Here is a 19255-nt window from a genome sequence, read left to right as displayed (position 1 = left end):
ATAGGATATCGCCCGAGTTAAGGTTGATGGAAAAAAAGAAGATTGTCAGGAGGTAGTCATTTATTCTAACGATATTTGGTCTTCATTTTGAATCTGTTTTACAACTTAGATGTAATGCAACTTTTCTTGATGTTGCTTTAAAGATAATATTACTGTACTTGCATCGATGCACAAGCGTACACGTGTTATAATAGTAATCATACGAGCTTATGAGCAAATTACAGGTAAATATGTTTATTGATAGCGCGGTGTAAACTTGGTATTCGATCACTCGCGCTGCGTCAGCATCGAAGTTTAATTGTCTATCGATATGGTTAACCGTAATTGTAACATTCGTAGCATAAATATTCTCTGACGAAAGCTAACACGAAGTATAGTACGTGTGTATAAATAATGAAATAGAAGCAGTCGTTGTTACGTGCAAATGTTAAAAGCTACTTTAATATCGTACACAGTAATTAGAAAATTAATCGGATATGCTTATAAATATTATTCATTCGCGTTCGTTCTTACAGTAGAATTTCCTTAATTCTTAACTTACAATCAGAATTTATAAAGAAGTTTGGATGCCAAAACGTTTCCTTAGCAAGTGCCCACTAACTTCTCTAACGGTTGGTTAAATTTAAGTCGAATTAAGAAGATTTTACTGTACGATCGAAGACCAATCGAAGGTCGTTAGGAGACAATATTTGTCACCGAAAGACAGAAATCGATTGCACTCTTCCCGGCCGACCTCCACGAGGTATTTAAAAATCCCGCCTTTATTCTCGATCATCTCGCGGACTTTCGATTCTTTCTTTGGTTGCATCGATTATTTGGGCCCGAGGGTCACAAATAACGGACGGTTGGTTGTGTGTCTATGAGTAAAACCATATAGGTACCTATGCCAAGCTTCTACGTTGCGTAAAATCTTAATCACAGTAAAAATTGTGCTGGATCGCCGTCGTCGATTCTTCACACGTGTAAGGTTTCTGATACACTGTTCCAAATAATTGAAAGATATTCTTCTTTAACGATAACCAATCTTTCAATCATTTCGAGCAGCGTTACTACGAATTTTATAGGCTAAACTAGTTTGAGTAGAATTCGAAGACAAGTACCTGTCCAAAAATGTAAGCTATCAAAGGGGATAGAAAATTGTAAATCTCGAGGAATTCGTTGGTACTCTGTTTCTATACGGTCGATGCAAAAGTAATCCCATTTTGTTATTCTGAAAAACGAATGTTGATCGTGCTCGCTTTCATATCGATCTTCAAACAGGTTAAGAATCTTCTCTTCTTTATTCTGCCAACAGAAGTGTCTGATTTCTGACTAGAATTGGCATTTCTTTTGCATCGACCCAGTAAAAAATCTTAAAGTAAACAGTATCGTAGCGATGCTACGACTCGTCATGCGTTTGCGCGCGCATCCTGCGCGACTGCAACGACAACGAATGATATGCAAGAAACGCGAACCTTGTTGCAGCGATATAGTTGCAGTAAAACCTTCCTCCATCACGCCTGAACAGCAATCACCCACGTATATTCAAATTTTCTGTCATCGTTCTTTACGTTATTTTCAATAGCCGAAATATTATATAATTTTCCCCGCGTAATGCCAGAAGGTGGTCTGCACTATACCATTTAAAAGTGCGTACACGTTAAAGAGTGTTATTGAGCAGTAATTGTAAAATCGTTTCACCGATGGCATGCATTTACAACGATCTCCAAAAATGATTGTCCTTTTCTCGGATTTCGCTTGAATGTTTCAATGTTCCGTCCTTTATTACGGCGCCTTTTCCCGTGCTCTACTTTAGGGCTGCGGAAGAAAGGGTGGGATAGCACGTTGGCCCCGTGCATTTGCACCGTAATTGCAAGGACGACAAGTGTTGCATTTACATAGCCGTTTCTCGCATTCTACCTCCTCTTTCTGACCATTGGGCTCTTTCCTTGCCCTCGAATCCGCCTGTTCGCGTTCAAGGGCAACCTTCTTACGAGGAAGATGCGCGTCCTCCAGCTAAATATTGAAATAAAATAAGAGGCAAGATAGAAGTAGAAAAGTCGTAACACATCTTTGCCAGCAAAGATCCTTAGATCCTGGAGGATTCACTGCCCCGTCAAGAAATGATCGAAAGGAAAGAAACTCGCAATAACTGGACGTTCACTCCCATTGGCGCGAGCCTCTGTCGAATGAAAGACACAGGTAGCATACGAGGAACGTGGCCATCGTTAACGCGCGCGTGCAATTAGCTTGCTCATTGGAACCCTGTTAACTGGCGCCGCTTCAAAGACTGTCGGGTCCGTTCTTCTTGCGCTTTCGTAGTAGCTAGTTCACGTTCAGGGGCATCAGCGGCACGTACTTATCGCTGGGACGGAATTTGTACTGGGAGCACAATCGATTCGACACGGTCTCCGAGTAGCCGTTTCTGCAACAGATCGGTACAGGCCAGGATTATCGGTCACACCGTCAAAAACCGCTGCACAGAAGACAGCAATTCAAGGAAGCCCCGTGAGCCCATAAAAACCGTCACCGATTACTTCGTCACCGACACCCTGCAAGACATCGAAGCTAATCGTGCAAAATTACGTTCACGGAACCGGATCCCGTCAAGCTGCGCCGAGAAGGTATTGTTGCTTCCGTTTGAGGACCTTACGCATCGCCTGCAGCAAAGTCTTGAGGAACAGCACCTTGTGGGCGTAGTGGTCCTTCCGTGGCTCCGTGATCTCGAACTTTGGCGAACTGTCCCAGTATATGGGGCAACTGAAGGGACATTCGACGAGGCAATTGTTAAAAGTATCATTGTTCCAGAGGACTGTGCTGGAACGAAGCTATTTTTGCTCCAGTTTTGCGCAATAGGTGTCTGGACGGTGGAAGAACTCGGTATTGAGAAATTATTTGGGAAATTTTTCGTTCTAGGATTTCGGAACGGTGTTCGCAATAGTCCCCTTTGAAATCCAGTAGAGAACACTAAAATTGGGCGACTAGTATAGAAACGGGAGGATATATCCTTCCCAGAGTACCACCCACTGTAGCTAGCGATTTTAAATTAACGATCGTAGAGTGTATTATATTGCAGGACCTTACCTCTGCCACTGGGAGCATGGCCGTCTCTCTTTGAAGCAGATCACTTGTATGACGTTGAAGAAAAGCGCGCCTAGAGTGTTCGCCACTTCCGTGTTGAGAGTCTGCAGGCACCTACGGAACTTGGCGTCGCAGTCACAATGGGACCGTGTGAATGGGGAATGGTTGCATATACCGTGGATGCACTCCTGGGGCGATATCGTGATGGGACAATGGTCGTGTTCCCTGCAGCAGGCATCCTCGGCAGCGTGTTGACCCAGGTCGTCGTACGAATTGGCTAGGGTGCCAGGTCCGCACCATTTTGTCCCTGGGTAGATTATACCACCGCCTGGAGGCTGGTTCTGATGAGTCAGAAACGTTATTCGAGAAAGAAGTATGAACCATGGCGAACGTAGCTCCCCCAGAGTTCTTGATAATGAAATCCTTCACGAAGAGCTACGTTCGTTAAGTGGGATGAATTTGTAAAAAGGGTGGAAAAATCTAGATGAATTATTTTAAAGAGGCCCCTACCCTTCCCTTATCACGAGAAGCTTTGCACGTTTCCTCGAGATCCGCCACGAGATTGCTAGACATTTGTCTGACTTTCTTGGGGTCAGCGCCAAGAACCATCCTCTGTATTACCCCGCGATCGTGGTAAAGGGCACAAAATGGGGCGTCTGCGTTTAATTCCACCATCCTAGACATGGTGGGGTCCGCCACCAGGACGCTGGCCCCGGTTTCATCCCCCCAAAGGGTTGATATGATCAATAAGAACACAGCAAGCATCTGGAAATTAAATCCCAATGGGGAAAATGGAGTTCAGTTGCCTAAACGAGGTTAGGCTTCTCGTAATATGAGACGGAAGGAATAGGAACGCCTTAGGATACAAATTGCAGTAGAATTTCACTTCAAAGCGTTAAATGAGGTCAATGTTGAATAGAATTTGCATCGATATGAATATTGAACAGAACTTGAAAATCATTAGTAGTATTTCTTCCACAGAGTTGAATGAAAACATTGCATAACGATCGGCACATAATATAAGAGACGTGCAAAAAAATATTCTTATTTAACATGTCCATGGAATGCCACGAAGGTCATGGATGACATCATTCATTGGGAGTGAAACGCGTCCTCTTAATAGACATTTAAATCTGCAGAAGACTAGTCTCAGGTTTATTTATCTTTCGATTACTCAAAATCGCACCTGTTAACAGGAACGCCATCGCAGGCAACGAGGATAGCGTGTCAATGATTTACGAAGGTGTTTCTCAACTTTTTACTAACTCTGGCGTACAAACATCAACGTTATTGGTACTTTAGCCGCAATTTCACTTGAACACACAGTGCTACCGGCATAGTGAGGCTAGGTTGGCTAATTACCTCGAGCAACAAGTGAATGCTCTCGTAATTGAATTAAGTCAGTAAAGGCCACTCTATTGGGATAGCAGCTTTGTGTCAATATCTCATTTGTGTGGCATTTCAACCAGGCAGACCACAACCCCCCAGATATTCTTTTTGTAGCGTCCTTCTCAACACCCTCCTGATTCGTTCCAAAAGTGAAAGCTTGCGTTTCACAATGGTATAGTTCGAATTACTATTTAAACGAGATCTCCCCCGCCCCATGACAACTCAATCAGTGCTGCCATGATCCCAGGAGATCGGATCTAATGGGAATTGATTGCGTTACGTGACAGAACAGCGTGACGTTTTCTTTCTTAATCCGGGCATTAATCGTCGCTTGTTGAAACGCAACGGTTCAAATAGATTGGCCTGCAGGAATTCCGGTCGCTTTAACGAGCAAGTCAGAGGGGTAGATTAATTAAAACGTCGTGGAACTGATGCGTTCTTTGGTCGAACTGCCCAACTCATCGCATCTGCGACGTGGACGTTTTTACTTTCCTTGGTAGATCGATGTATTTCCTTGTTTTCTACCTTAGCATATTGAACCTTGAATCTATACTCGTCGGACGCAAGTTCTGATCTCATGAACTTTTTTTCATTGGCCATCACCAGATGGGTATATGTAGATGTGGACTTAGCATATGTAAATTGGGGAATTGAATGGACGATTAATTCCCCCCATATCTATTAAACTGTTTTTTGTTACACAGTTGGATGGAAAGCAAGTGGGAGGGTTGTGTTTTTATACTGGCAGAGAAGGGCGTCCGCAAACTTTTTTCCAGGGGCGGGGGCCATTTTGGCGTGACGGTAAAGAAGAATATAGTAGTGGAGAGCACATGGAAAATGTTGTAGTGTCAATTTTATTAAAAATTTAAAAATATTCACTTTTTTAGTATAAACTTAGTAAAGATCAGTTTTTAAATATAAGCGAGTTTGTCTCGAAACACAGGGAGGCCACCCCCGACTGACTCCGGACGCCTATGCTGGCAGAGCTTAAACTTGTTTGCGAATAGATTCATGGCCGCAATGTCTAACGTTCCTACGCGAACCAGTTCATTCTATTATTAACATAATTTGCAACTTTTGTACCCATCAATGTTGAATATTTTTCTAATCCTGCAAGGCGAGCTTCAAGGTGTTCGCGCGTCCTTCTATATATTCTATTACGTCGCGACGTTCCTGTTACATGATCGGTATTGCGCTTCACATCACCCATGCGTGCTATCCTACTTCGCAACACCCATGCGTGCTATCTTACTTGCCCCATTTTACCGCCATTATTAACCTAACCGAATAACATTCATCTCGCGAGGAGGGGGAGGAGGCACGAAAGCACTTACTGGTGATTTATGGAAATGAGTCCGTTGCAAAATTACGTCCACCTCGAGAGATAAGATCCGCACTCCCCTCTTTCTTCTTTCCCGAGGACCTCACTCTTCACATTCCGTCGGACTTATCCCCCACCGCTCGAAGAGAGGAAAAGTCTCTTCGGGGAAAATCGAGACTAATTCACCGTCGAGGATTCTGGAGACATTTTTCAACCATGCACTCCGCGAGAATGGGCAGAAAACTCGGTAAGACTCAGCGATTCGAGTTCGTTTAATGGAGGAGACCAAAGGTGACGCGAATATTCGAAGCAGTGGCGGCGAGGGACGCCAAGCGACTGATGGGGGCTTCAACTTTCCCGAGAACCGTTCCCAAAGATTCCTTCAAGGCCTGTTCCCGGGTAAGGTCGACGCGGAGATAAGGAACAAAGAACGAAACGAAGGCTTCGCACCGGCTGTCCTTCCTGCGACGGTGTCGCGAAGAACGATTTCGATCTAGCCAGTCCCATAGGGGAAAAACGAGGAGATTGTCTGGGAGACGATGGACGACCTTGCGAATCACCTATAAGAGTCTCGAGGCGGTCCCATTCCGAATACCACTTTAAATGGCACTCGAGTGGCCTTTGGAGATTGCTATCAGATTTCATGTAACAAATTAAAAAGGAGGTGCCTGTTTAATCCGGAGGATGTTGCGCAAGAGATGCTGGGTACTAAGAAGATTATAAATATTTTGTGAAAGAATCGGAAAGAATTCTGGGTGGACGAGGAATATTAAATATCTGCGAAGGGGACATTATCTATTAAAGTGTTGATAGATTAAATTGGGGTATCAGAATCGAAAGTAATAGAGCCGCTGGATATCGAGATCGATGTAATTAGCGTCTCCCAATGGCTAGCTCTGCCCGATCGATCGGAGCTCCATTCAATTAGCCCGATTAGATCGTCCCAGTTTGGGGGCGGGTGATCCTGAAAGCGTCACGCGAAGCACCCCGCGTATGCTCGGAAAATTGAAGCAGATATCGAGAATCTGGGTCAGCGGGGCTCGTTGACGAACTTGTCTCTTGAACCTGTGCCGAGTCACGTCACTGGGGCAACCCTATAATCGACTGTGACTCAATCGACTGTGACCCACCTTCGACGCTCCGAGGGTCACTCGTCGTAAATCATCGCCGTCGATCCTCCACTGGGCTCTGATCGCGTGGAAAATATCGTTCAAACACTCTCTGCCCGCTTTCCCCTACAATACCCATCGACAAAATGAACTCTGTGGTAATCAAGCTAATCCTCGAACCATTGATGAGCGGAATGCCAATTAGGATGACTCCCTGCTCGTCATTACCAAATTACCTTTTAATGGCCACTGTTCTTCCCCTTTGAAAGAGATATGCGTTAGAAGCATGACGAGATACGGATTCATAATCCCGAAGGCGATCCTCCCGGAGCCATTTACTTAGTTAAGATTTTTGGTCGAGAAAGTGCACAAAGTATATGACACTCGCGAAGGAGCTAAGCAAGAACCATACAGCAGACTTTCCGTTGCGAAAAGTTGCATGGACGGATCGTCCCAAGGGACGCGGGAAACTCTTAAACGAGAGAAACGACACCCAAGAAACACCCAACCGCTGTTACCGCGACGAAGAATTATAGAATTAGCGGTGCGATCTGACGTCAAGAACAATTCCCGAACGAATCGCCGCTCGTTGCGATACCATACGTCGTGCACGCGCCCGCTTAAATCGATGGAATTACCCTGCGGCGAACTCGTGCACGTGCAGTGGCGTGCGTGTGCATCCACGACGCACCGACCGCGAGCCCAAGGGACGGCCAGGAGACTGTCGAGGAGATTGAACGGAACGAATCTCGGAGCTGGGGATCGATCGACGAGATCTTCGAGGCACCGGGCCGACGGTCGGCGTAATCGACGGCTTTAACGGAGGAGGCACTCGAGCCGAGGGAATAACGCGAAACTCACTGAAAGAAGAGGCAAGCCGCGCGGGGTACGCTATAGCGCCGCCGCCACCCCCATCTGCGCACCCCCGAAACCGCAACGCGACTCGGGGCTGCTGCAGTGCGCAACAGCCCCTCGAGCAGCCGACCGACTCAGGACTCGGCGTCCTGTGAAATCTGTCGAGTGGGTGTTTGTGATACTGTGTTCGAGATAATTGGAGGACTGGCTATTCGGTATTTCGAAGGCCACTGTGGGGTTAGGAAGAGTAGCTACTGTCTGGCAACCCTTTGGAATTCATTAGGGAAGTGTCAACGTCGCGGTCGCTAAGTGAATGGATTTTTTTTTGTAGTAGAGACAATAACGCCAGTTTTGGTACCTCGGGCGAATTCGAGGACCACCTACTTGGCTTTCCGAATGTTACTTTGTTCCATAGATGGCTATACATTCACCCTGTAGGTGTTGACATTTTGTGGGAGAACTGTGGCGGGCGGATAGATGATTGTGTTTTGGTGGGCAATGAGTTCCTGGTTTTAGTAAGATGATTGCAGAGTTGGCTACTGTTGGAATTGAGGAAGTTTCTAGACTATTACCCTCTAATATTTGCGGTGTTCTTCCTGAGACTATTGCTTACCGAGTCCCATCACGTACGCTCGTTAAAGGATATATATTTTGAATAATGTATACGTAAGTAGGTACGTGAATGGCATGTGACTTCGTGTTTCGTCGTTTCGGGATAAATTATTGAGGCGGTTGAGACAGGTTTTGGAGATCCTGTTGTGCATCTATTTCTGACGTCAGGAAAGTAACGGAAACGAGGAATAGAACCCTTTTCCCGCCGAATATCTACTCAGCCATAAACGTTTCGTCATCTTAATCCCCTGAACAGTCTGGCAGTAAAGATCTAAGCAAATCGTAATTAATATACGTACGTTTGAAAAGCTTTGCTCTTGGAACTGTTTTAATTCCTGTTTGGCAATGACGAGAGAGCAGACGTCTCGTTGGTCCCTTACGTGGCTCTGTAGATCAGCGACAGTGTAAGAAGGGTTGCCGTCGTAGGATGCCTTCCCTTGTCTGTGCAAGATTGGCTTATTCTCCTCAACGGTTGCTATCAGACTGATCGTTAAAACGGGTCGTCAGGATACTGATATTCAGGGGCATAGATATATGGACCCGTGGTCCAGATGAGTTACACCGGGGGAGATTCCATATCACGTGATATGCCGCATGTTTATAACTCTATAACATATAGAACTGTCTGTTGTAAATAGATGGGATCGCTATTGCATGGGGTGGTCGAGAGGGTCCCTTCTCTCAGAGGCGTTAAACTCGTTTGACATCATTTATATCTATTATGGGCTGGAAATGATACCTACTTAGCTTTTTGTGTCAACAATGTTTTTAAGAGAAATTGTAGGTTTATTTACAAGGTTACATATGATGGATCTGAATTTCCTTTGCTCCAAAGTGTATAATTCTTTCGTACCGTCCTAAAACTTCAGAATCAATAAATTAAGCATATTTCTGAATTGATAGAAAAGGATAGCGGAACAAAAACTGTATCTAAACACTGGAACGCAGGGGATCGTAATTTCCAATTTCTGTACTACAGTAATCTAGTAGGTTACAATCATTTTCCAGGTGCAGAAGAAGTACACTCTATTTATACTCCTGAAAAAGACTTTATTTCATCGTGACAATCGTCAATGCTAACAATCTCCGTGTATTTATAATTAATAGAGCGTTTATACGTAAAAATATCATTTTATTCGTCATGGGTAGTCTTTCGTTCTCGTCCTACTGTCTGTAATCTGCCTATCGGCAACTATATCTTATAAAACTAGATCCTTAAAAGTGGAAAGTATTTTCATACTCTCAGTGGTGAACCTGATTCTTCAGCCTAATAAAACCCATCGAGATCAAAGTGGCTATAAAAGTACTCCTCGACTCTAACATTTAGGGGATCCATTCGACCTCGTTCGTGTCGTAGTTCTTTGTGATAGCAGCCCTGGTGTTTTCCTCCGGCTTGCTAGTGCTCTTTTCCTCGCTTCCGGTCAGCTTGTGGTAAACCTTGCTGCCTGTACTGGCCACCCACTGTACGCCATCGCCAAGTTTCTCGCCAGCTTTGCGGACCACGTTGCCAAAGTTTTCAGCCGTGAACGTGCTAGGGTCGACGTTGATGTCCAGCGTGTTGTTTCCATGTGGACATCCGCTCTGAGCGATGATGCTCAGGTCGAACGGGTCCACACCGAAGTTGCTCAACTTCTGGCGTATCTTGTCGACATAGCTCTTGTCCAATTCTCGATATCTGGCCAAGATCGTGGCGCTCTGACGATGGGCGAACGCCAGCTTCTGGCAGGTGAAGATGCCCGCGTAGTTTTCGTAGTCGGTGGTGAACACCACGTGGGACGCACTTCCGGCTACGCCTTGAAGAAGATCATGTCGATATGTTATTTTTAGCGTGGCTGGGCTTAATTGCATAAGTATCGCGAGGGGCAATTAGATGGTAAAAGAATTGGGCAATCGAAATAAAATATTCCTAAGGAGGGCGGAATCAGTGCATATTTACGACTGCAGACGTGATCCGTTTCCTCGACGGGGGACTCCAAAACAAGCTGAATTCATTTGTATCTATCCTAAGCAAGAGTTTATGGTGTAACACTTACTGAGGGGAAAACGAACTTGCATTCGAGCTGGCGTGCTCGGTTCCGGTACGCTCAATTCGCCGGTGTAATGATACTCGTGCTTCAATGGCGTAAGACCTGCGCATACAGAGAGGCATCGACTTTATTACAGATAATTCATCCCACTTGCCAGACAGTTATTCTATTGACATGCTTTTATGAGTCCCGATGGGACCCGGGGAACTCTCCTCCTTCGTCAATTCAACAGCTTCGACGAGCCACGATCGACGTGACTATAAAAAAAATCCTGGCCTATCGCAATCTCCTGTCCATTGTCTATTAGCCCGTATATAGACGCTATTTTGGACCTTCGTGTATCTTACCTTAGACCCCCAGAGAATTCTTTCCAGTTTCTTTCTTGGGATTTTATTTTTATTTTTTATTGACCCTTCTTCTTACTCTTACCTATTACAGGGTGATCAGAATCTTGTGCTATTATATATTCCCCGGGTTCCTCGCCGCGAGTGTAGTTGTAACTGATACACTTGCTGGCAGTTGCAGTTTTCTGGATCACGTACCACACACCCAGGAACTAAAATACCAAAGCAAAAGAGTTACGTTAAAAAAAATCGATAGTATCTTTGTGACGTTTTTAAAATAAGATCGAAACTTACTCTGTTCATTTGGAAGCCTGGCATGGGCTCCACAATGGGACAAGCGCCCATGTGATACGTGTGAGCTTCGATGACGACAAAGCATCCCACCAGAAGTAGAAAAGAAAATAGCGGCCTCATCTGAAAAAAGAATTTTCACTTTTTGTGATGATCCTACATTTATAAAGAGCAATAGCCAAAACAGTAAAACTGATCGTAAAATCGTAATACCATCAGTCGAATACATCGCAATCTACTCGTTAGTTCTTTGTAAAATTCTAAGAAAATCCCGTCAAAACAACGGACAATGTTAAACTTGTATTCCTTTATCTGTATTTACAAATTCTAAGCAGAGATATCAGTTGTAATATAATTAACACTTGGACTGAAAACGTCCACGTCCACTGGCCCCGCAGAAGAAAAACTGGCGTCGACTACCACATGCAAGATTAATATCAACCTTGATGACCTCTCTCCTCGCCTCGCAATGGCGTCCGATTTATCGAGAAAGACTCAGGTTTCTCGTGTTAGCTAAGGCGGAAGGGTACACTGTTTGTCTCCAAAGTATTAATTAACAGAGCGGAAGGCACGCTACCTCATAAACAAGCAGTATCCCCACCTTTATGTAACATAACGCGCTAAATACTCTATTTCATGTAATACTGTCTTTAATCGAAACCTCACGCAACAATTTTCCTACTAATAGCAAGAATTTCTTTCAAGTTCTTCTCTGTTCGAAAAAAATTGATAAATAAAAGTTGGTAGTTTGGAGTACTTACTTTGAAGTGTGTACTTGAAAGCGTACACACTGGTATAATTGAGTATTTATTAATGCCACAAGCCTTCCAAGAAACGTAGAAATTGCAAATCCAAATGGAACGTTAGGTTCTAAATAAAGAACGTATAGACTCAAGGTGAAGTGATCCTGTCAGTCTCTGAACTGGAACTGTAAACAGTAGATTCAGTGGAAGACTTTATGAAACGTGCCCCACTCTAAAGCCAATTACGCGTCACGCACACTGTGAATGAACTACTACAGCGCTGATCAAATACGTTATTCCTACAGAATCTGAGGAAACTGACTCATTTTCTCAGTAGACTTCCACGAAAGCGATGTACCTTATCATGATTTACGGTACAATGTGAAAGAACTTGAGGGGAAAATGAGTCACATCATTAATACGCATATGTTAATAGTTGAAGTGAAGAAGAAGAAAGAAATGAGAAAAACTGCCTTGCTACTTCTACTTCTAATTAAAATATCGAGTATTGTGAATGTACAATACTGTATGATTAGAGAAGAAAGTGAAGCTGCGGGTAACATGTAAGTTTCTTACACCGTTGTTCACGATGAGTCATCTACATCCCATAAACGAATCAAGTTGTTCCGAGAACCGCTAATACCATGTACGGTTTCATTCTATTTTTCCCCCGTCGCAATGTAACTTAATTTGCATATTAAGAGATAAAGGACAACGTCGCAGTGTGGAAAGATAACAGCTTAAACGCGCGTTGCCTAACGCTACAGGGGGTAACAAAGTTCTAGTGGAAACATCGAGGATCATCGAGGCAGACACGGAAGAACACGTTCGAATAAAATATCGTCGTTTATTTCAGCATAAAAGTACAAAAGATACATCTTAACAAGCGTGCGGATTTTTCTGTGATATGTACAAATGGCAGTAGCGGATTATACGAAACGAGTTATCGATAAATATCAAGTTACGCTGCCTTTTTTAAAAAGTGCAGCACTTACAACATACTACGAATAGTGGAGTAATTTTTCTAGTTGGTAGAATAGTAGCTTAAGGCATTTACGACTCCATAATACTTCGATTTAAATCGATAAATGATAGGTAATAGAGATTAAGCTAAAGTAAGTTCTAACGAAATAAGTAGTATTGTCATATCGTCTTAGCGACGAGTTCGTGCATTTATGCGCCGAGGATGAACCACTGAGATATCAGGCTGGTACATTACACTTCTTGCTCAAATACACTGCGATGACGACTTACCATGACACGGATCATTTGGAGCTCCGTCGACGCTTAATATAATCGCAATACGAAATGAAAGAAGTTCTTTGCATGAATTTCTCATTTAGAATGAGCAAAGTCATAAAGGAGAAACTTAAACGCGTTCTTACACTCGAATAAATTAACTTTTCGAGATACCCTGAGACGTATTCTCTATATAGTCACATGATTAAAACGTCACAAAATCTGAGCTATATATCTATATCATTCTTGCGTAGTTCTCTCACTCTTATGCCGGGGGCAGCTTAAATACATCCACGTCGTTAAAATAAGGATGCTTCAGAGCGGCCCGCGCCGATATTCTGTGCACTGGATCGTAGACAAGCATCGCTTGCAGAAGGTCGAGCCCATCAGCATCTAACGTTTTCACTTGCGTCTCCAAATTGTTGGATATCCAATTCGGAAATGTCGCCTTATAATCCGACAACTGTGTCACACCGGGCCATATGTCTTCGGTAGGTGTCCTCAGAATCCTGTAAAACATATCCGTCATTATCGACAATTCGACGAAGTAACATTTAGCGCACCATGCGCGTTTTACCGAAATATTCTAAACAGCTGATCGATCTCGCTATCCCCCTGAAACAGTGGCTTCTTTGTTGCCATTTCCGCAAATATACAGCCTATGCTCCAGATATCAATGGCGCACGAGTATCTGCTGGCGCCGAGCAGAATCTCCGGAGCTCTATACCACAAAGTGACCACTTCGTGCGTGTACACTCTGACCGGTATACCGAACGCTCTGCCAAGACCGAAATCTGCTACTTTAATCACCCCCGATTTGTCAATCAATAAATTTTGGGGCTTTAAATCTCGATGCAATATTCTGCGCTTGTGGCAGAAGAGAATAGCGCGCGTGATCTAAAAATAAAATAGATTTAGGAAGTCTTAGCTACTTGAAATTGTGGTAATAATTTATGCTCCATATATCACACATATTACTGTGCCCTCGAACCTGATATAAATAAGATTTAACCATCTTTGGTTCCATCAGTTTCCCATTATCTAAGCTATCCATGTATTTCTTTAGATCCATAGTAAGATACTCAAAAATGAGGTACAATCTGGTCTCCTCCATCAACACATCCATTAGTCTCACGATGTTGGGATGTGGCAATTCCTTGAGCAAGGAAATCTCGCGAATCGCTGTCGATGGCATCCCCTCGTCATCGCTTTCCAGGCGAATCTTTTTCATAGCTACAATTTCACCTGTTTTCTTGTGCTTTCCCTTGTACACTACCCCATACGTACCTGTGGAAACTTTCAACTGTATCGCCCCTCATATTTCCTCGCAGCGTATAAAGAAACATTATTATCAAGAATTTCCAATACGCGAAGGAAACACGCGGCTATTTATGAACTATTATTTAACAACTACTTGTTTCTCAGTAGCTACGATTTCTGTAATACTAGTCTTCCGATAACCTCGACCAAAGATTCCGAACTGAATGAAATTTTTAAGCCCCACCCTCGATTGCGATATATTAACGATCAATAAGCCACAGCGGTCAATGCAGTTTGCATAGAGCAGTGAGCAGAGCCTCGAATAAGACGTTAGAGGAGATTCAATTAGGGAAGCACAACCTATAGAACAGGCATCGACAAATCACCTTCACCGATCTTCTCGATCTTGACGAAATTCTCCATGGTGAATGTACGCAGCGTGATCCAAGGCTACCTAACGATCGATCTGCAATTGCGAATGCTCAAAACGTATACAGTTAATGATAAAATTTCACATATGTTTCACAAACTTTCCAGTGTGCCGTCACGTAACGATCAAATTCAAACATCGGTTCGCCATATTGATAAACACGTTTGAAAGTAGCGTTCGGTTTGTTCCGTGGCGACTCGGCCATGCCTCGGCCAATAAGGACAGTTGCCGCGGTCACTAGGTGCCTGCGAGTATCGCAGGTGTTTCTTTAAGCCCGCGTTTTTTCTACCTCGAACAATGGAAATTTTTGGGCGTTATTCGAAGGAAGTTTTGTCCAGATGGTGGCTAATAGTCTTCAATTAAATTGTGTGATTTAAATCGTATGGGTAAAGTAGATATGGCTCGTCAATGGTGATGAATCTTCACTTCGGTTTCTTTTGCTTTTGACTCACTTCCGGTGGCTCCCGTTCATAGGAAACATTAAGTTGGAATTTTTCTATATCTTCTAGTTTCAGTAGTGACGAAGGATAAATAACGGGATAAATTACAAGAATCATTTCATAACCTTTATTTTAGAAAAAAGAAAAGAAACAGCAACCTTTGTCTATGTATTTCATATGTATTTGTACATACAATGTTATAGATAGGAGGAAATAATATAAACGATGCTGCAGAACACTTTCATAGCATAAAAAGATTCATCCCCATTCATATTCCCCGATGTTCAGAAACAAATCTGGGATAATCGCCAAGTCGAAAGCACCGAGCCCCCTTCTAGAGTCTTAATAAATTTATTTCCAATGTTTACAATATAATTACATAACCCCTAACAAGATCTTTCGGACCTGCAGTTCGCAAGTTTATCCGTATTATTCTATAGTAGTCGCTATACTTTAATGGCTCTGAAATGAAAACTCTGTTCTGCAATCGACCTGGCAAGATTGCAAAACCGAACAGACAAAACGTAACGTCGCGCCTGTGAGTGTGGCGAGGCACGTTGTTGATCGTAAACATGAACGTTCAAAAAATCTTATTTTATCGGGGGAATTGATAGCCACCAGTAGCATATCCTAGTCCAACACCACGTTGTGTGTGCGTGGTAGCACGTGCTACTTCGTACTGCTGCTCCATGTTATTGAACATCTCCTCTTGCTTCTTTAATATGTCTGGCTTCGCACCTGAAGGTGGCGGGGCCGGCACGTCATCTTTGATACCCATTAATCGCTTAAATTTAGCCGTTACTTTGCCATCCTGATCGTGAGTGAATGTCGTGCCCACCCACGTGTTCGTTGTCGAGGCTGCTGTAGAAGTTCTGCCCTCGTCTTGCTTCGACTGCAGGCAGCAATTTCACGGAGAATGTAATTGATATAAATACACACGGTACAATCTGAAAACTAACGCAGTTACCCTTACCTTGTTCGCCCATAAAAGCTTCCTCTTCTGTATCTGTTCCGCATATTTTCCCTGGCTTGCAGTCGCTAAGGGATTGTAATAGTTCTGCTCATTCTGGACACCAGGTGGCACTGTGTCTCCTTCCGGCGCTTTCAGTTCGATTCCCAATTTCTCCAACTGGGCCAGCTTGTTCCTGCCCTTCTCCTCTCTGTAACTCATCGTTCTGAAGGGCGGAGGCGCGCGATCCCTGGACCTCGATCTCGATCTCGCGCGATCCTTCTCCTTGTGGTAATTGGACCGATCGTCCCGGTGTCGATCCTTGGATCTGTCGTCCCTGGAATGTCGGCGATCTCGATCCCTGTCCCTGTTACCGCGTCCCCTGTCTCTATCCCTGTCGTTTCTATCGCGATTACGATCTCTCCGATCGTCACGATAGTGATGATCTTTGTCGTTCTTCTCCTTGTCATCGGTCTTCTCGTCCCTGCTGGATCCCACAGAGCTCCTCTCCTTCTTTTTGTCGTCATCGCGAGACTTTTTGTCATCATCGCGACTCCTCTTTGGGTCTCTACTGTCCCTGTGACTATCTCGTTGCCTTCTATCATCGTACGACGACCGCCGACCTTTGTCGCTCATGTGTCTGCTACGATCAGATCGATCTCCTCGCTTGTGATCGTCTTTCGAGTTCGCTGTATGATTTTCATGATCAGATCGCCTGTAAAACGATTACGTTCTGCAGGGTATACCACACAGATTCGTATTATTATTCTGCATGTATGGGAAATATTATGTGGTAAATATGTCGCAAGTTTACTCTTATTAATTCTACATGGAAATTGCATAGAAGAGAACGCATTTATTTCATGTTCGGAGGAGAATACGTTGATAAACAAACCAGCTCACCTCTGGTCTGAGGGAGAAGGTAACGTTCGCGATGCCTCTGTCCTCGATTGCGTTGCCGGGCTATTTGTACGCTCCCTACTGGACTCCCTGGACGAATTGTTGTTGTTGCTTTCCTAAAGAAATAAAAATGACGCACGTTACTATAAACTTTTCACATAATTTTCTAGTAAAAAAAAACATAAATCTCAATTTGCATCGCAAGAACTATATATAGTATAAATCGTGGTTTTAGCACCCTCAATTTTGGCAAAAATCAATGATTTAAGCACTATAATTTTGTGGCCCCTGGTAGTAAAGTATAGTACTATGGTGGATGCCATAATCTTCATAGCGGAAGGAATAAGTATCACAAAATTGCAGTGTACCCAAATATTGAGTTTTGCGACATTTGTAATTACTGTAATAGGATGGCCAATCTTAATGTTTCATATACTTAACCCTAATAATTTTCGCAAAAATAAACCGCACAACGTGATTCTCTCACATCCTTGGTTGTACTTGATACAAAAGTTCTCTTTTTTTACGTAGTACATTTGTATTCACTGCAAATTTCATTGTGAAACATGTATCCAGACAATGTCCAGGAGATAAATAGAATGAAACATAGAAATAGGAACATGAGGGCCCTTCATATTTATCTGCTGCAGCAGTTAGTTATATTACCCGAATATGTTTGTACATGTGGTTTCTTTGATGGTTGATTTTTTTTTTTTTGTTAGTGTTACCTTCTTCCGGCTTCCTCTACTCACCTCTGTCTTCTGAATAGGACTTGGGGAAGTCTTGAAAGACCCTCACACAGCATAGACCTTGCCGAGGTGCGTAGATATTGTATCATGTATTACCAACAGAGCTACGTGTTAATATTTTCTCACGAAATGGCACTATTCCCATTTACTTATTATTTAAATTTCATATATCTGAGTCTCTACCCTCATCGTGTCTGCCGCGCGATAATTTAGGCTTTAAGGTCATGTCTCGTACTTCGTAAATATTTCAGCATCACGTGTTGCTGTTTTCTAATAATAATTTATCGAGAAATCTTATTGGAACGATTAAACAATAATGGTGCATTGCATTGTGATATAATGTAAACAATACCATGACGTAATTACTTCTTGACAATCTTCAAAGGGACCAATGAAAGCCACAATATCATCGTATTATGTACATTATGTTGCGACTACTCTGGGTGTTTTTTATTATATAAACACAAATGGTGATCGATAATGAAACTTCCACTAATTTCAATGCAAATCATTTCTCTTCTTAGACAATGCAAAAAGGGTGCAGTAAAAGTGATATTGTGAATGCGTATTTTATTCAAATTTCTGGTCTCGAGGTGACCCCCTGAGAATCAAATATTAGGCCTTTAGGCATATGACCCTACATGTACATACAGCCCCCATAAAGTCACCACGGTATCTTCCTAGTAATTGTCTTAATGTTTCATACTTAATCCTAAGAACAAGAGTTTGCGAACATTCAGTTTCACTGTACCTCACTCATGTCCATTTGTACCGGGTCGTAGTTGGCGTCGCTGGCTCTTTTGCTGACATCGCCGAGCATTTCGTACGGCATCTTTGAAACACAATGTTCAAGGCATAAAATTAAATGGTCTATAAGCATCAAACATTGCCTATTATACTGACATCCAACACTAATTGCTAACGTTGCGCGAATAGCAATCATGGAACAGATGCTTGAATTGCATGCAACTTACTGTACGCGCAGACTTCAAAATATATTTTAAACATGATTTCTTAATACAATTACAATCATCGATGTATTTATCTAATAGTTACATGGAAGCAATGTATAATTTATCAATTGTTAAGATTTTAAGTAATCGGATTTTTTGCAATAACTTGTAATAGTTTCTAGCCAGAAAATTAATTCATTTCCGAGAGAAATTCTGCTGCATGACTTCAGAACCTATCCCAGAAGTCACGTCGCGACTGTGTGTACACTAAAAAAATTCTTGGGCGCCATGGATGCCGAGGCAAGGCCAGTGCGCCATTGGCAAAACGATTGTGGATATTCCGCGAGTACTTAAATATCGTGTATCCCTCACCTTTATATCCTCCGAGTTGTTACTGTTGTCCCCGTCACTGCCGTAATTTGCTAACGAATCCATAATGGCGTGAAAGCGGGGCAAGATCTGTCCGAAATTTGTTACGACAATCGTCGCGCGTCGCTCCTAAACTGCGCCGCGCACTAGCGCCACTGGTTGTGAATGTTTAATTCGGATTCCGCGGCGCCACCGTCGAGGGGGAATTACCGAAG

At 43.2% G+C, this 19255-nt stretch overlaps 4 protein-coding genes across 10 annotated transcripts; all 4 read right to left on the bottom strand.

Annotated features, from left to right (window-relative positions):
* Positions 1 to 42: 42 nt before the first annotated feature.
* Positions 43 to 8837, bottom strand: LOC143375794 (phospholipase A2 isozymes PA3A/PA3B/PA5). 7 transcript variants are annotated; one of them, XM_076825269.1, is made up of 5 exons: positions 7116 to 7724; positions 5784 to 5967; positions 3571 to 3825; positions 3064 to 3401; positions 2331 to 2739 (listed from the first exon to the last, which is right to left on the bottom strand). In XM_076825269.1, the coding sequence occupies exons 3-5, from the start codon at positions 3823 to 3825 to the stop codon at positions 2586 to 2588; spliced, it is 747 nt and encodes a 248-aa protein (XP_076681384.1). In that variant the 5' UTR covers positions 5784 to 5967; positions 7116 to 7724; the 3' UTR covers positions 2331 to 2585. The 7 variants fall into 7 exon arrangements, with proteins under 7 accessions (XP_076681388.1, XP_076681384.1, XP_076681385.1 ...); XM_076825270.1 differs by having other exon boundaries at positions 7518 to 7724; XM_076825273.1 differs by lacking the exons at positions 5784 to 5967; positions 7116 to 7724 and adding an exon at positions 8646 to 8837 and having other exon boundaries at positions 43 to 2404.
* Positions 8838 to 9375: 538 nt separating this feature from the next.
* Positions 9376 to 11951, bottom strand: LOC143375788 (apolipoprotein D). The gene is made up of 5 exons (XM_076825258.1): positions 11770 to 11951; positions 11012 to 11131; positions 10803 to 10929; positions 10380 to 10475; positions 9376 to 10139 (listed from the first exon to the last, which is right to left on the bottom strand). The coding sequence occupies exons 2-5, from the start codon at positions 11129 to 11131 to the stop codon at positions 9670 to 9672; spliced, it is 813 nt and encodes a 270-aa protein (XP_076681373.1). The 5' UTR covers positions 11770 to 11951; the 3' UTR covers positions 9376 to 9669.
* A 627-nt stretch (positions 11952 to 12578) lies between these two features.
* Positions 12579 to 14888, bottom strand: Cdk1 (Cyclin-dependent kinase 1). The gene is made up of 4 exons (XM_076825253.1): positions 14637 to 14888; positions 13982 to 14277; positions 13568 to 13887; positions 12579 to 13499 (listed from the first exon to the last, which is right to left on the bottom strand). Exons 1-4 carry the CDS (start codon positions 14671 to 14673, stop codon positions 13256 to 13258), a joined length of 897 nt encoding a protein of 298 aa, XP_076681368.1. The 5' UTR covers positions 14674 to 14888; the 3' UTR covers positions 12579 to 13255.
* Positions 14889 to 15233: 345 nt separating this feature from the next.
* Positions 15234 to 19255, bottom strand: LOC143375779 (uncharacterized). Its single transcript, XM_076825241.1, has 5 exons — positions 19044 to 19255; positions 18470 to 18550; positions 16973 to 17085; positions 16094 to 16784; positions 15234 to 16012 (listed from the first exon to the last, which is right to left on the bottom strand). Exons 1-5 carry the CDS (start codon positions 19104 to 19106, stop codon positions 15716 to 15718), a joined length of 1245 nt encoding a protein of 414 aa, XP_076681356.1. The 5' UTR covers positions 19107 to 19255; the 3' UTR covers positions 15234 to 15715.

Source organism: Andrena cerasifolii, chromosome 13 (genome assembly GCF_050908995.1).
Source record: "Andrena cerasifolii isolate SP2316 chromosome 13, iyAndCera1_principal, whole genome shotgun sequence".
NCBI classification, from domain to species: domain Eukaryota; kingdom Metazoa; phylum Arthropoda; class Insecta; order Hymenoptera; family Andrenidae; genus Andrena; species Andrena cerasifolii.
This window is presented reverse-complemented; position numbering and strand designations above follow the sequence as displayed.